Here is a 17985-nt window from a genome sequence, read left to right as displayed (position 1 = left end):
TTTTGGAAGTCTCAAAGTGACTCTAGACAGAGGAGGTAAGGCCGTATGGATACTAGTGGACCTATCATCGGCTTTTGATACCATGCCCCACAAGCTACTTCTGCGCAGACTCCAGGACTGCGGCATTGGGGGCACGGTTCTTAGGTGGTTCTCTTCCTTTTTGGATAGCCGCCAGCAAACTGTTTGGTCCCCCCCTTCTCGGCCAACATTCCTTCGTTGAATGTAGGAGTACCACAGGGCTCTGTGTTAAGTCCAACCCTGTTTAATGTTTATATGGCCTCTCTTGCACTCATAGCAGAACAGCACAGAGATAAAATTATATCGTGTACCAACGACACCCAGCTGTTCACCTGTAGAAAAGACGAGGTGTTAAGGGGAAATGATGTAAGCACATACTTGACAAAGGTGTTTGCCTGGTTCAAACAAAACCAACTGCTATGCAACTCGGACAAGTCTGAAATGATTTTCTATGGCCACACTCCTGGAGATGAATGGCGACAATGGTGGCCCCAAAATGTGTCCCCCGTGTAAGCCCAGTTACTACGGTAAAAAACCTTGGGGTGAAACTTGATGCGGATATGTCCATGAAGTCCCAGGTTCAATCCGGGGCAGGTACCTGTTTCGGGCTACTAAAAACTATGAGGAATTTTCTCCCTATACTTTCCATCTCGCATAGGAAGACTGTAGTCCAAGCCTTGATCATGTCAAGGTTGGATTATGTCAACGTGCTATACCTGGGCCTCCCTAAATACCTATTAAGCCGCCTACAGGTTGTACAGAACGCGGTGGCCTGGGCCGTACTTAGGGCCGGTTCCAGGACACATATGACTCCCTGCCAAAGTCCCTACACTGGCTCCCAATGGAAACAAGCATTTGCAATGCAATAGGTCTCGCAACTGCGAGTTTTGGAGCTATTAGCATTGTAAATGGCAATGCCTTAAAAAAAAATTAAAAGGCATTGTTATGTACAATACCAATTCAACACCTATTGCATTGCATAGCGCGGTGTCATACAAGGTGTTATTTCACCCAAGAGTGATCGTAAGTGTACCTGCTAATCCGGATGCGAGCAGTCAGTGTTCATTTCGAGGGAAAACTCTTATTATCTGAGCTTGCTATGAATGAATATACCAGCCGGTAACCTTGATTCTGGCTTTCCGGTATTTCCACTGCAAACGCCGGTGAATTCGTATTGAGACCGGCGATGGGGCTGGAGTGGGACCGGTTTTCACGTCACCCGCTATCCTTTCACCAGAAAAGCCTCGCAGCGCCGTGTTCTCAGCCTCTTCCACCCTCGGTCAGTGGAGATGAAGCAGAGGTGGTGCAACTGATGAAGGTCACAAAGTTACGAATGCTTGTCTCGGATACCAGACCTCTTATCCTCGCATCGCTGTCGGCTGACCCCTCGCCATGAGAGAGATCTTTACCAGCGCTGTTTTTACCGAGCAGCGCTTCCCCTGGTGCACGAGTCTCACAATGCACGAACACAAGCAGCATCCCTCCACTTTTCATTGACGCTACCGCCACGTGCTCTGGCGCGAGACACCGGTGTACCAACAGTGCCACCGGCCTGATTGCTCCCCTTCCGCTGGCTGGACAGTAAACAGGCATCATTTTGGGGCACGGGGCCAGTAACGCTTCTGGGTCCCAGTGCCACTGCACCTGCTGCACTACTAATTGCCAGTCCCCAGGCGAGAAAGCAGTCTCACTCCCACGCTGACAGAGGCGAACTCAGGGTCCAGCTGTGCGAAAGGAGAACCACGCAATCTGTGATTTGAATCCGATCGTCGTAGTTCTAAATATGTCATTTCTTCCCCTAATTAAACTTGCATCAAACTGTTTTGTCGATGATCGATACGTCGCTGGAGGCTCTGTTACTCAGGGTTGCTTTAAGAGCTGTAATGCGTACAGACAGACTGCGTACAATTTACTGCCACAATTATTCTGCTTCTTAAAATCAGCTTACCATGGGAAATGTGCATACTATTCCTGTTTCCAAACGTCATTCCCAAATCCGTCCCGTTTGAACAATATTTTGAGAACAAAAGAAGAAAAAAAACAGGCTTGGTGCCAGCACCAGACGTCTGCCTGGCAATGCTTAATTATCCGATTCCTACACTGTGCTTCGTAATTATCGGGAGGAGGAATGCTGGATGCAGAGGCAATGTGCCAGTCTGGCAGCCAGCCCAGTGTGCTAATTCGATTGGCCTCAGAAGGATGAATGGCAGAATCCAGCAAGACACAGGACTGCTGGTGTCCCAGCTGTGCCTAGGTCTCGGATGTCATGTGCCCCAGTTATTTACGAGCAGGGCTACTGAAAATATGGGATTGTGCGGCTGTGGCATTTAGCCCAGCGAAGACATGGACAATCTCCTCTTCCTTTCTGTCCTGGCAGCTTCCCCCTACCCCCCTCCTATTATTCCCTCTCTTTCTGTCTTGCTCCTCACTTGCTGAAACAGTCTTGCTCTTCAAACTGAAACCAGTGACTTGAAGAAACGGTCCACAATCTCTCTTTCCTTCTTTCATTTAGTTGATCCTCTCCCTCACCAGAGACCCCGACACCGCCAGAACCAGCCTCCACGAAGGGATGAAAGATGTCGCCGAGTGGATGAAGAATAGCCGCCTGAAACTGAACTCAGACAAGACGGAAGTCCTCATCCTGGGACCATCACCCTCCGCCTGGGACGACTCATGGTGGCCCCCAGCCCTGGGTACCGCCCCCAAACCAACAGACCACGCACGCAACCTGGGCTTCATCCTGGACTCCTCCCTCTCGATGACCAGACAAGTCAACGCAGTCTCCTCATCATGCTTTCACACCCTACGCATGCCTCGCAAGATCTTCCGATGGATCCCAACCGAAACCAGGAAGACTGTCACCCAGGCTGACCCAGGACCACCTCGCCTTCAGGAGACAACTCAAGACCTGGCTGTTCGAGCAGTAGCGGACCCCTTCCCCCAAGCGCCTTGAGACCCTTCCGGGTGAGTAGCGCGCTATACAAGTGTTTTGATTGATTGATTGATTGCTTCCCTGTGAAATGGATCCAAACAAAAGCTGTGGCACTTTGAGGTTTCGGTTTGCCTATTAGGATTCACCAGCGTCTGAATCCCAAAGTGCTTCTCAAATTACTTGAAAACGGAATCTACTGAATACCTTCTCTGGAAGTTGAAAACGTGAATTGCAGTCAATGGGCAAACTGATTAAGAAGCAGCGCATATTTGACGATACATGCTGCACGGGTCAGAGCCCTGGGACTCCATACCAGCTGAGCGGGCTCGGGGAGGGGGCGGCGTGGGATTCACAGCCGACGCTTGTCTGTGCTGGAATACCAGAGGTGGGTGCGAGAGGAGGGCGAAGTGTTCAGGACAGCTCTCTGCTTCAAGCTGTACTGAAGAATTTTCTTAACTGCTTGTTAACTAAACAAGCCGATAAGAAAAGTCTTTATGGCAGCCGCAAATCAGGCCATGGTGTCCGGAGAGACTGTTCGAAAAACAGGGTGGCACCCAAAAACCCTCTTTTCTAATGGGAAGCCAGCGTTTACCATAAACGCTGACGCTACCCAATGGAAAAGCGGGGCGGGGCTTAGAGTCCCTTTTACAAATCTGTATTTACAAGATCTCTCGGAGAGGCGGAGCAGGGCTCTGCCCTGCCACGCCCAGCCGAGACCTAAAAAGGGTTACATTTAAAACCCTGGTACTAGCCTTCAAGGCTTTACACAAAATTCAGTCCTATACTCCATGTAGAACTTTGCGGTCTTCGATACAGCACCTGACAATCGTGCCAAAGTTCTTTCGGTCTCGAATGGGGGGCCGCTCTTTTCAGGTAGCAGTTGCGTAGCTTTGGAACAGCCTGCCTCCGTTTTTGAGACAGGTGCATGACCTTCTAGGTTTCAGGCGTCTTCTTAAAACCTGGCTTTTCCAACATTAGGGAGGCACCTGCTGTTTCTGTTTGCACTGCTTTGTCTAGAGTTTGGAAATAGCGCCGGGACACTCCATGGAGTAGCCGCGCGCTCTACAAATACCTTATCACATCACAACAGAAGTGCCAACCAAAACCCCAGATCCCCGTCCAGATGGAGTGTAAGGCTTCTTTTCCTAGGCATTTTTACATCAACTATAATGTATACGCAGAGATATTTAAATCATTCTGTCAGGATCTGTATGTCCTTTGCCCAGTCTAGTGCTGAGTTGGGGCAGTCAATGGGGTACACCCAAGAGTGAGTTTTATCTACACTATGCCATGAAAATTGCCCAAAGATCTTTTGTATCTGAAGGACTTGAGATCCTGACCACTGATCTTACCCAGGAACATGAGAACAGCATCAGCTTAAAGTCCCACTCCGTCGGACACTCCCAGAGCCTACATGACTTCATTAACAAGAGCATCGATTCTCAGACAACTTGCCAGAGATTCAATTGCTATAGCGAAGCACAATGGAGACAATGGGAAACCCCGACTGATACCCCCCTGCACCAGAAAGATGTCAGACACGGAGTGTCCAATTTTAGCTAGTGCAAATAGGTCAGTGTACATCATTCACACACAGGTGATGAACTAAGGGCCAACGTTTATTTTGCCGAAAAGGAAAACAAGTAATCCCAACCCACAGAGCTTTGTGAAAGTCTGCCAGAAATATTGCAAAGTCTACTCTCATGCATATATGTATGTGTACATTGGTGTACTGGTAACATGAGGTCACCAACACAGAGCAACAGCTATCTGTAGGCAAGACCTACATCTGATTGCTTTCCGTATGCAATGTATTTATGAGATAAACAATATAGTGTGTGATGACCAAGTGCAGTTTTGAAATGTGAAATATTGCCTTATGTATTTCATCTCAAGCTTTCCCACAGGAGGTGGCTGGATGCATCAAAGATTCAAGAACAAGGGGTGGGACAGAAATACGCCTATGGGTGATGCCAATGCCCCCTTTATGAAAATTTCATAGAATTGGTAACAATAGATCATAGAGACAGACCTCAAAAGGAATCCACAAGAAAAGAGCTGCGTTTGAAAGGCATTAATTAAAATCATACGAAAACGTAATAAAACATGTGCAATACTACATTGCTGTGCAGTACAATGGTACATTTCAAATACAGTTGGAAAAGCAGATGGAGTGAAGAAGCCTTCTGCAGTTGGTAGTAGTTAATGAGCTCAAGACATTTTCCAAGACTTCCTTTCAGGAGTAATGTATACACAGGCCATATTCATGTGTTTACAATGACATGGCTAACATGGGTGGCTGGGCCAAATGATGACAGGCATTCAAACATTACAAACCTTCAGGGGTTAAAACAACACAAAAGAATATGTACCAGATAGAGGATCAGCATTTTTTTACATTCTAAAGTTCACAGCCACTCTGCATGCTCTAACAATTTGGTGCATGCTGGGGAAATTTCATGCATTTAACATGCAACTGAACAATTTTCAGATCATTAATCTACAGACAGTCATTACCTTTGGTATGTTGGAAACAATTTCATAGGTCACACCACAGGAATAAAGTATATTCTTTAAAGACATTCTTCGCTTCAGACTCTGAGTAAAACTCTGCATTGAAATAGACACAATTTGAAATAAACCAAGTTGATTTTAAAACCATTATTTATACATACAGAGCAATGTTTGAATTTACAGCTTCAAATAACTAATATTTCTTTAAGTAATTTTAATGTAATTCTCATTTTTTTTCCCTTTTTTCTAAAGAGTATGGTATTTACCATAACTGCAAATTAGACAATAAGCAATGACTTCTACCCAGCGCCACAACTTTTACTAAAGCATATCTGAGCTCCAAATAATATAATCATGAGAAGGCAGTAGCTTAATGAATATATAGCACTGGAAATATGGTAGAGTTGAAGAAAACTGTAGGATTTGTAGTTTTCTGTAAATGCTTTGGGTAGGGCTGATTTCTATCTGGGAGCTACCAGTAACCACAAATAGACAATGGGAGCAAAGCAATTCCCTGACTTCATATTTTAACATAGTTCCATTTAGGTTTATTTGATGGCATGAAACATATTACTACAATAACAACTAACAGTAGAAGTCAGTCGGGAAGTCGCCATAGTACCTCCCCTTTACAGGGTTATGTATGTTTAGTGTCTTTAAACATGACATTCCACCTTTACCAAGATGTGAGTGGGCGGCACTAAAGTACTACTTTCATAAGGCTAGTATTGAATGTAGACATGGTTAATTGGGTAAACCAGAAAACAGCACATTCATTTTCACCTTCAAGATCAAGTTAGATGTGACATGCTGGACAAACACTATCGGTGAGTCCGAAATAAACCCATCATGAAGCATACTGATAACATTCACACTACGAGTACACAGCAGAACTCTAAAATGTCAACAATTCACAGAACAATAACATTTACCATTGAACTGAATAGTCTTCCTCTGGGGCAATTTAGATTCAATGCTCTATTAATACTTAATTCTAAGTCTCTCATCACTGGAGCACACTTTGAAGGTCGCTCAGAGTAGGAAGTGTTCATAAATAAGTTCCCAGTAGGAAATCACTATCCCGTGATCTTTGTAGTTTTGAACCTAAAAGTGAGCTGCTACTGGGCTCAGGTGTACAACACTGACGTTCACCACAAAAGTACTCAATTCATAAAATGTGTAAAATGAATCAGAATTACTTACATATGGTGTAGGGGGAAAAAACTTCTTGTAGACATTGTAACAAAGAAGAAACTATAAATATGTGTTTCATAGAAAACAGCCTAGCAGACAGACCAGAAACAAAAGCATCAGGACTTAACATTGGATTCTAAAGGTATTTTCTGTTCATTCTCTTTCTTAGACAACTCTTAACATGTGACAGTAAGGCTGTTCTAAAAGCATTCAAGGTGAATATCAACAACATGACAGCAACATTATATAAAATGATAACTATAACATAACAAATCTCTTAAGACGTTAAAAAAGAAGTAAAAAGATGTTACTGCATAAATGCAATCTATACATTTATTTATGCACATTTCACTTAATACTTTGAATTCAAAGTTTGTTTTTCCAAATTATCTTGTTTTTTTCTTCTTTTTTCGTTGTAAACTACTTAGTACTTCTCTATATGAGTTCAGAGAATGGTAGAAATGTGAAAATACAAACGTCAGAATTAAATCTATATAAAAAAATAAAGAACACATGGAGGGGACACTCTGTTGTACAACTGTTTCTTTCAGCAAATACTAAGGGAATATAACGGTATAAATATAAATACATAACATAGCCACTGCAACCACAATGGAGAATCACTTCCCACCACAATAGCTGAAGTCACGCTTACACAATCTTTTCACTTTTGATAATGATTACCCAAAATCCGACTGGTCACATGAATGCTCATATTTTGTATAATTTATTTGAGCGCCCTATGCCTCTACACCCAGGCAGCTGCAGTGTCAGAGGAAAATTTAAAATTCACTACTGAGCCAGTGGTGTGTTATATCATCACCCTAACAACTAACTGATGAATTCAGTGTCACACTGGAGTTAATGCTTATTTATTCTACAGATACCTGTTTGTTGTAAACATTGACTGCAATCCTTTTACGAAGCACCAACTCCATAGCAGCAGGATGGCTCAGTTGTACAGTCGCCTTTACAATCAGATAGACCCTCTCATTCTGTTGTGTAACCCTGTTTAAGTGCACTGAATCGTGAATTGCTGAATCCCATGAAGCAATAGCACAAACCTGTCGAGAGAGACAAAAAGGCAATAAAACACTAAAGAGTGAGAATATCTATTTTTGTGATTTTATATAGAATAAAGGGAAAACCTTTGATGTTATCAAACAAGATAACATCAATGCAAGAAGATTCCTGTCACCGGAAGTAATTGCTATTGCAGATGTATCACAGTATCATTAGTAGACACACATGTTTATACACTCAGGATTAGTAAAATACAAGTTAATCAATTACCCTACACAAGATCAGGGGTCTAAAGAATAGTAACACTGTGAGGCATATTGCAAAATCAAGATCAACCAGCTGGTTCATCAAGTGCTAATACTATGCCACCACCTTTTAAGGTTTCTGCAGGGTTTTCACGTGGAAAGGAGCAAATTCAACCTCAGGCACAACTTGAGAATTATACATAGTAACAATTTTGATGAAAGTAAACAAAGGCTTGCTCAGATATTAACAGACCTTCTGACACTTTTAGTAAACACTGTGTTTCATAACAAGGTCTACTACCTAGAATACATCTTGTGGGCAAAGAAATTCATGTTAGGGACCAAAACAAGGAGCTTGGATAGTTCCACAGTGACTGGCTTTATCTGAATATAACAGATTATTTCCTACTCCTGCAGTGAAAAGAGAGACATGGTTACACCTAGTCCAGATCATTAACATACACCCTGAATTTAAATATTGCCCTAACACAACGTTCTAAGAACCAGAAAGAGCCCAATGAATGAATTTGCCAATGCCTGTCGTCTTTGCAGAGCAACATGTTTAGATCCCACTGACTATCAAAGAGCAAATGCACATGCACCATGCCACACAGCTCTACCAAGAGAACAGCAGAACTGTGAAATATTAAATTAAAATGCATTGAGGCGAGAAGAGCTTTTTCGCGACTACCATTTTAAGTTTCTATAATGGTCTGCAATAACAGGAACATTCCTAATTACAAATGCAAAGAAATTTTAAAACATAGGCGAATATGATGCTGTACATGAACTTTAGGGAGAGCAGAGATCCCCTCTACTTCTGCACCAGATGTTTAGGCAGTCAAAAGAAAAGCTATAAGGCCCTCCTCCTGCTTTCCATACAATCAGCTGCAATTCTTTTGCAGCATAATTCAGTGTAATGTTTATGCTATTTAAATGGTAACAGAGAGAATATATGTTATATATTTTAAAATACGCATAATGTAAATGAATACATGAGGAATTGCAACTAAAACATATCTTAAGGCTCACAGAAATAATGACAGTGCACTGGTCACACAGAAATCCCATACAGTATGTCAGAAATGTTCCTGTGAGACCACAATTGTTGTGGAGTAAAACTGCTGCGAAGAAGATTTGAGAGAAAAACGTGGAAGCAGAGTATCTGGTAGCAAAATTAAATCATTAGCATAAACTGATAAAGTAAACTGGAATAAATTGAAATACACTGTTCAACACTAACCAGTGATTTATAATATGCATATGACTGAAAGCGAACTCGTTACCTCACACAGGACATCCCAAAATGTAACATAAAGTGAATTATATGTATTGCCTTACCTCATCATCACTGTGCTTTATTATTGGCAGGTAGTAGAACTGGCTTCCATGCTCCTTTGGTAGAATTGAGTTGACACCTGATGCATGAGGACCCACTAGTTGTTCGTTGGCACTGAGGTCATCAGCTATAGTAATTCAGTGATAGTAAGAATATGCATTAAAATCTGAATAAATATAAATCTTTTAGTCACAAAAAATAAGCTCATTGAGTACATTGTAATATAAAGCACAATGCTTTTGCACCCTACAAAGACTTTTATTGTGAAAAATTCTGAGACTGTCAGAACAAAAAATTACATGTCTTTACTAACAATATTTCTGATGGGTTCATAATATTCCTGCAGACTCCTAACATTTAGAATATTCGCCAGGCACCAAAGTTAATATGGAAACCTTTTTCATCAGCAATAGTTCTCCAGAGTCCCCACAGCGTGCCCTGGCTTCAGCTGTAAATCTGCCAATCAGATGTGACGATATTGGGAGACCACTGGGTTTCAGCCAGTTTGCTAGAAACAGTTCCTGGTACTTTTTCCAAGGCACATCAAGGCAATCAGAGAGGAAGCAGGAGAGCATCAACAAAAGCAATACTTACAGCACAGTTCAGAACACTAGCTCTTGAGGGAGGAGGAAGAGCAGTGGGAATCTGTGGGAAGATGAGGTATCAAGCAGAAATATTGTTATTGAAGGAAAGTAACTTTTTCGTCTGATGGATAAATCTTCCTGCAGTTTCCTGCCCTTGCAAATGTGTCTCAAAGCAATACCCCCTACTAGGTGATATTGAGTAGGGCTGATTACCCAGGGAAATCATGCAACACAAACCGTACAAAGTAACCTTGACTGTGATTCTTGGCAAAAGTATATACACAAGACCACGTGGCCACCCAGCAAATGTTAGCCACTGGAACATCCGTGATAAAAGTAGTAAAAGCTGCCATGGCCATAGTGACGTGCGCACAAATGCTCCCGGAGAAATTTTTTGGCCAGGGCACAACAGATCTAGATACAGAGGATGACCGAACACAAAATAGTTCTTTTGGTCACCACCTTGCCTCTTTTTTTGGCTTTAACAAAGTCCACAAAGAGCTGGATTTCCATTCTGTCCTGTTAACGGTTGTTGAAGTAAATGGATACAGCATACTTGGCGTCAAGTCTATGCACGTGCTTCTCTGCTTTGGTCGGATGCAGTCAGAAAAGGAAGATGATATACTAACCCATGAAAGAGGCTGACTTTTACTGTTTTTAACTTTGCTTTTAACTGTACAATAATTGTTCTGTGTAATTTTGGAATTACTTGGGGGGCTTTCACATTGCTTTTTTAGCGCCTGAATTTGCTGCTATCTTTCCTACTCGGAGTGTGTTTTACTCCGTTTTATCGGCATTGCGCACTTTTTCTGAGGCCAGCCTAGCTTTTAGCGGCCTTCTGTGTGCCACCCGCCATTCGTGGTCAGCGCTGTAGTCGCTGCACGATGCATGCCGTACCTACTCAACCCCACTTAACGGGCTGTGCTCAAGCGTGCAGCGCTTGAAAGAGGCTGACTTTTACTGTTTTTAACTTTGCTTTTAACTGTGTAATAATTGTTCTGTGTAATTTGGGAATTACTTGGGGGGCTTTCACATTGCTTTTTAGTGCCTGAATTTGCTGCTATCTTTCCTACTCGAAGTGTGTTTTACTCTGTTTTATCAGCACTGTGCACTTTTTCTGAGGCTAGCCTAGCTTTTAGCAGCCATCTTTGTGTGCCACCCGCCATTCGCGGTCAGCGCTCTAGTCGCTGCACGCTGTACCTACTCCACCCTACTTAATGGCCTTCGCTCGGACGCGCAGCGGACGAGTGCAGCAGGCGCGCCGAAGGCAAGCCCGTCTGCGCCGTCAGCATCTCGTCAGCAGCCAGGACCTGTTATGCTGTTCGAGCTGGATCCAATGCTGGCAATATAATGCAGCTCTCTGGTGAGTTTCTCAAATCGCTGCAGCCTCCGGTATGCGATCCAATTTGTACTGGCCCTATGCCTCTTAATCCTGATGTCTTTTGTCCAACCTGTGGCTTTACTTTGGAGCTCTCTTACCATTCAAGCGATTCCCTGACTGCACTCCCGAGGGCACCGGTTATCAGAGCCGCCCTTATTAATGCTAGATCGATGAGGAAGCACTATACAGATGTATTTGATTTGTTCTCGGACAACTCATTGGACCTTTTGTTTATCACAGAGACCTAGCTGGATTCCTCATCCAACCCCAAGGTCGCGTTGGCGACCCCCGCTGGTTTTAACATTTACCGTGTCGATCGCCCAGTTGGCGGTGGCCTGGCTATTTTTTATAGGGATGACTGGGCCTTTTTTAGTGAGCCCTCTAGCACTTGGGGCGAGTGTGAAGTCTTGGACTTCAGCATCCAGTTGTTTTTCTGGTGGTGAGGGCGTGACAGACTTGTATGTATCTAAACAATTCCCCTTGAGTCATCTTATATTGGTTCTGGAGCTCCTCGAAGCGCAAGATCGCCCCTTTTTAGGTTTCGCCTGTTGAAAGCTGCGCAAGCAGCGTTTCGCGCAGGCGAAATCTAATGTTAGAACAGTATGGGGGACTTGAATCCGCCCCTTTAGGTTTCGCCTGTTGAAAGCTGCGCAAGCAGCGTTTCGCGCAGGCGAAATCTAATGTTAGAACAGTATGGGGGACTTGAACCCGCCCCTTCTTCCATTGGCTAGCTCCATAAATGGAGGCTAGCCATTGGAAGACATCGTTGTCAATCACTTTTTCCCGTTCAGAACGCGAATCGTGGGCATTTCTGACTCTTTTTTTAAGTCCCGCCCCTTGTCGCTGTGATTGGCTGCCGGCCCGGGACACCCCTGTGACGTCATTCCCTGGGCCGCGCTGTGATTGGCTGCCGGCCCGGGACCTGACTTGTTTACTTTGCCTTCACTTCATGTCCAGTTTCACTCCTTTAGCGTGGTATTGGGTAGCAAATATATTGGTTCCAAATATGTAAGTGAGACTGAATGGTCTGGGAGAAGAGTCTGCCCTCTACTAACCCTATTTCCTTCGCAGCTCGCCGAGTTTAACGGCTGCCTGACAACCAGGCGCCGGCTCAGTGAGATGGACGAGCAAAATCACCCAGTGAGGAACCAGGAATCCCCCCCACTGATGAAAGGCGGCGACGTGCAGCAGGTAACTTAGTACTCGAGGATGTACTCTTTTAGCAATATAGCTTCAGCCAACGAAAACCTGACATACGTTCCTCTGCCAATAGCAACTCGCGGAGGCACCGTAGAGTCCGGAAACCACAGCGCCATACGTAACCGACAGAAAATGTTGTAGCCAATCAGCAGATGTGAATATTCCAACCAATGCGCCGCCCCTCCTAGCAAAAGAGACAGTGTTGCTTCTATTTGATGACGAGCAAATGCTTGCCATCGCTGTAGCCCTTGTTGTACGTAGTATTAATATTTTCTGTCCACTGTCGTTTATTAATTAGCCCTGATTTCTGTTTATTTTCTAAATGTGCCAGTTTGGGTTTTATTTAAAGACAACTGGCATCTCCTATGAATGACAGCATCTTATGGGTGTACTAAATCCGCCAATCGAAACTCAGTTGTAAATTATTTGGCCAATTATCATGGAGCATTTTACGAGGGGCGGTCTCACAGTCAAGGAGATAAGGCTTCCGAATTGAAGACTTTATCTGAAACTAAAATAGGACACAGTGCGAGGGTACGGCTGCGGCCATCTTAGCATGTTTGGTTATCTTTTACAGCAAAATGTTAAAACCCTAATGTGTGGCTGATTCTTTCTTTAAGCACTTTGAAAAGGAAGTGCTTCCATCCCACCATGTTAATATCGTATTTAAGAAAACTGCATAATTATCTTTAATGAATACATTGTAATCAGTATACACCATCAAGGGGAATAGACAAGTGTATGAGTCCCTTGCCATTTTGCTCTGTTGTCTTTACCTTTATTGATGTCTATCCAGGCCCTTTAAAGTCATACTTGCAAAGGATGGATATTTATGGCTTGTTGGAGCCTACTAAAATATTCGAGATTGGGCTCGTAGCGCACTCGTTTCAGTAGGAACTGTGCGTGTTTTTAACTTTTTTTGAGAGCGGATTGGGCTTGTGTAGATTTCAGGCCTGGCAAACACCGCTGGGTGCTCCCAAGCCCCGGCCCTACTCGCCGTAAAATATGGACAGAAAACGCCAGTTAAAGGAGCTATAACGGACTGTCCAGTTACATTCTGGACAGGTGGTCATTCTGATACTTGTGGGTTCATATTTATAGTTGAGAGGCGGGCGGTCTCTAAGAGGTATAGGTGATTTTACCGGGTTGTGGGGTTGGAGAAAATCGAGCAGAAATGGGGTGAGAAACTGCGTTTGAGTTCCCTGGGGTGAGGCTAAATGTGTCAGTTTAATAGGAAGCTGTTGTGTTAAAGCGATATCGCTCGGTCTAATGTGCTGTGTGGGGCTTGCAAATTCGATACGTACAGGCGTAGGTGTCTGAGATGAGGAACATGGTATTTACATCGAGACCGGGTAGCGGATCACCGTCTTGCCGGGGCTACGGCTCCGACGAATTCTAAGAGAATGATTTTTTTAGAGGAGGCCTGGAGGGGTGCTCTCTGTGAGGGAGGTGGCAGGTCTCCGAAGAGAAGTGGTTGATTCGAGGGCTAACAGGTCAATAAAGGATAACTAAGTAACTGGACGAACATTTCTCACCATATGCTTAAAACCCTGCTGTATACGTCGAGGTTTGTGGTTGAGTGGATGGGGATGTCAAATTAAGGTGCCTATGTACAGGCACACCGTGTGTTCTAGATACAATTAGTTTTGATAAATGTGAATGTGAGTGTCTGCTAGATGACGCCGTGTTCACTCTTCTGTCCACTTAGACACAGACTGGCCAGTAACACTTTGTGTACGATATTATTACATCATGTGGCTCGTCTACTCTTCATTCCTAGTGGTACTTCTGAATGAAAGGTGTCTCTGTATGGAGGCTTACGCGGACGACCTCCAGCTCATCTTTGATCTATCCCCCTCTTCTCTTTCTGTCTCCAATTTCCAGTCTACTATGACATTCATCAGGGACTGGATGAACCACAACCATCTCAAGCTGAACCCGGATAAGACCGAGCTGGTTCTCACGGGTGGCTCATCCAGCCCCTGGAACTCTCTCTTTTGGCCTCCCTCTCTTGGTCCCTCTCCTACCCCCTCCACCTCGGTCAAAACACTTGGTGTGAAAATTAACAGCCAGCTCACTCTTCATTCACAAATCAGCTCTGTGGTGTCCTCTTGTTTCCTCACCCTCCGCACTATCCGCTCTATTTCTCGCTTCTTTTCCCCTCAGGGACTTAAGATCATCATGGCCGCATTAGTGATGTCACGATTGGACTACGCAAACGCTCTCTATCATGGCATCCCCGCGTACAGCCTGCGTAGACTCCAGATTATTCAAAACCAGGCAGCCCGGCTGGTGTATGGCCTTTCTCGTTATCACCATTCTACCCCCCTTCTCAAGGAGCTTCACTGGCTCCCTGTAAAAGAACGCTCCCTTTTTAAGATCGGCTGTATGGCCTTCCAGGCCCGCCAGGGCACCGCCCCCGCTTTTATTTCCTCACTAATCCACCCGTATGTACCTGCAAGAGATCTTCGGTCTTCCTCCAAGTCCCTTCTTCAGACCCCCCGCTTCACACGCAAAAAGTGGGGCGGGGCCAGTTTTTCCACACTGGCTCCAACTTTTTGGAACTCACTCCCCGACCACCTCCGCTCTGCCACTCAGTACCTCTCCTTTCGTAGAGACCTGAAAACGTTCCTCTTCGACCAGGCCTTCCCTTCTTAAACTCCCTAAACACCCCCCTTTTTCCTTTCTTCTGGTCTCTCTCCCTCAGTTGCCAATCCCCCCAGCGCCAAGAAACCGCAAGGTGTACGCTGCGCTCTACAAATATTTTAAATTAGAATTAGAATTAGGCCTAGTTTTGAGAAAACATGGATTGTGGACGATCTCCTTACTTGACATACTGAGTTGGTGTCTGCTGGCGGTCTGCTCAAAGAAAGCATCTTTTCAGCAGCACTTCTTTAAACCCCCAAATATGGTTGAGTTCGTAGCGTGCATTATAACAACGCTCTCTGAAAATAGCATGAGTAATGACAGACCTTACTGAATCCACCTGTTTATTGTATTCTAGCGTGGTCCTTGCACCAGCTCCTGTCCCAGTATGAATTGATATGAGGTGTATACCATCTCTTCTCTTATGTGTAAGCTGACATCCTAGCCATCTGAAGTAGATACTTTGAGCTAGCTATGTCTTTTCAAAGAAACGGGTACCGAATACACCCCAACCTGTAGGTGTGCTGGCAAATGTCCAATTTCTGTCTCCTTATATGTTGTCTAACAAGTGTCTGGGATAATACCAGGCTCAATAACACCCCACCTGGTTCCAGGACCTCATGAGAAAGTTCACATCCCAGTGTTTCTATCCTTGTGATTGACTGGACAGGATGACACACCGCACTCGCATCTTTGCTACAGTAGAAGCTATTATTATGCTTCTACTTGAAACACAGCCTTCTATAGGGGCAATTAGGTCATGTGCTGTGTGCTTGATGCCCGTTACCTTCCCTTATGTTGTCATTCTAGAAATAACACAAACAGCCTTTTAGTCATTATAAACACACATTGACAACTCAGGACTCTACGGTGCGCTGGGCACTCTAGAAATAATTTATAACATGCTGTTTGATGAGTTACATCACTGTGGTAGTTTATATGTGATGTACAAGACCAGCTAAGACCCCTGTCACTCTTCGGACATTGGTGTGTGTTTTATGCGTATTGCATTGATCAGTCACGATGTGCATTAGGCCTTCTAGACCGGTGACAGCTTTCTCCTCATTGAATGCTGTTTGTAAATCCAAAGGACATTAACTGTAGAACGCAGGCAGTCCACCTCACAGGAGGTCATTCACAAAGTCCCACTGCAAGTTAAGGAAAAATTCATAACCCTCATATTTCACACACTAAGAAACGAGGACCTACAGACGAGACCGTAGTAAAGATAATTGGCAGGTCATGAGTTAATACTGGGTACAGAATCATGTTCTAATGTGTCATGCTAATCGCATATGGTAACTCCCTAACCTGATTAGTGAGTGCTACAAGATAGGCAGCGTTCCCAAGGAAGAATACAGAACTAACCTGCAGGTGTTGCGGATGTGCAGCGTTCCTGTGGCAAGGAGTGTTCAATACTTTTAAAACTCAGGTTTGCCTAGGAATGCTCAGGGCTTGCAAAGTGGAGGCGAGGCATTAGACTGAGTGTCCTGAAGCAGCGATTCACTGGTGACGTATTTCTGGAGCAGTGGGAAGTGCTCCCAGTGTAGTTTTTTAAAAACTGCTTACAGAAAAACGACGGTTCTTAATTTTCACAGAGAATTTAGTGCACAGTTCACCAGCACATCGCGTTTCAATCTTAGTTTGGCAGACGGCAAGAGACGTGTTGAGCTGGCCTTCAGTTCAACATATATGTCTGCTAAATAGTTCAGCTTGGTATTGTATGCCTTCTTTGCAATGCCGACTTGAGAGATTATTTCCACAAGGAACAGTTAGAGCGTGAAAGCTGAAGATGACTGAACAATTCTTTCCCGACTGGAGAATGCGCCGGGACACTTATTTTGAAAACCATATAGTTTATAATGCTTTTTTATATGGCTATATGCGTGTTATTATTGCCTGGTTGCCAATTGGCCACACTTCATCAAGGGCAACTATTCTGCCATGTTCTTTACAATACTAGAAGCAGCAAGATCTGATGCATTTTGAGTTGGTCTGTGTACATCATCTCAATAGAAACAAAATACGCTGATGAGGCTTGAGTGCTTGACTTGTAGTAGATGGAAATGTCAACTATTATTCATGAGGCACTTTCTTTCCCTACAGTAATTATGTTTTTAGTGCATAGTTGGTTGTAAATAGTTGTGGTTCTAATGTGCTTATTCATAGTCTTAAAAACTATGTACTGGGGAGGTGAGCTGTGTGGACTGTGCCATACAGCTTGTTGCACAGTTAGTATCCAGGCTATATTAAGATTCTGCATGACTGAAATACATCCCATTCCTGCTCTGTGCTTTTAGAAACTAGACCTCATATTGGCCCCTAAGCACATTATCGTTTTGTTGCTAAGTTTTGATTTCAGTAAGTTTCTGGCAAAACACTTCAAAATGTGGCTTTGCTTTTACTGTTTGGCTTGTAATTACCCTATTTTGATGTATCCAAACTTTTGGACAAATACTAAACAAAAAATGATCTTGGCCTTCACCTCGCTGTAATTTTGTAGGTAAACAAGCGTAATGCTGTGCTTTTGCTGCACTTTGAAATTGTGAGCAGAACAATAGTAGATCCCGCAGTTGTGTGTGTGTTTGGCTCTAGGTGTGTGTGTGTGTGTGGCTCTAGGTGTGTGTGTCTCTAGGTGTGTGTGGCTGTAGGTGTGTGTGTGTGTGTGTGCGTGGCTCTAGGTGTGTGTGTCCCTGTGTGTGGGTGCAAATACAATAGGTCTCGTATTTGCGAGAGATTAAGCTATTGGGATTGTAAATGACAATGCCATTTATTTATCTTTTTTCAAAACCAACACATAAATAAAAAGTTTGTCATTTACAATGCCAATAGCTCTAACTTTTTCGAAGGCGAAACCGTTGCATTGTAAATGCTTGTTTAATCAGGTCTCCAATCACTGAAATTCCTTT

General features: G+C 43.9%; 1 protein-coding gene across 1 annotated transcript in view; it reads right to left on the bottom strand.

Moving 5' to 3' along the window:
- KIF13A (kinesin family member 13A) overlaps positions 1 to 17985 on the bottom strand; it is a 762232-nt gene that overhangs the window by 146926 nt on the left and 597321 nt on the right. Inside the window, exons 30-32 of the mRNA XM_086965110.1 lie at positions 9268 to 9392; positions 7546 to 7722; positions 5468 to 5560 (exon numbers count right to left, since the gene is read on the bottom strand). Of these exons, the coding sequence (XP_086821236.1) occupies positions 5468 to 5560; positions 7546 to 7722; positions 9268 to 9392 (395 nt within the window). The remainder of the gene's footprint in view (positions 1 to 5467; positions 5561 to 7545; positions 7723 to 9267; positions 9393 to 17985) is intronic.

This window comes from Lissotriton vulgaris, chromosome 4_1 (genome assembly GCF_964263255.1).
Source record: "Lissotriton vulgaris chromosome 4_1, aLisVul1.2, whole genome shotgun sequence".
NCBI lineage: Eukaryota > Metazoa > Chordata > Amphibia > Caudata > Salamandridae > Lissotriton > Lissotriton vulgaris.
This window is presented reverse-complemented; position numbering and strand designations above follow the sequence as displayed.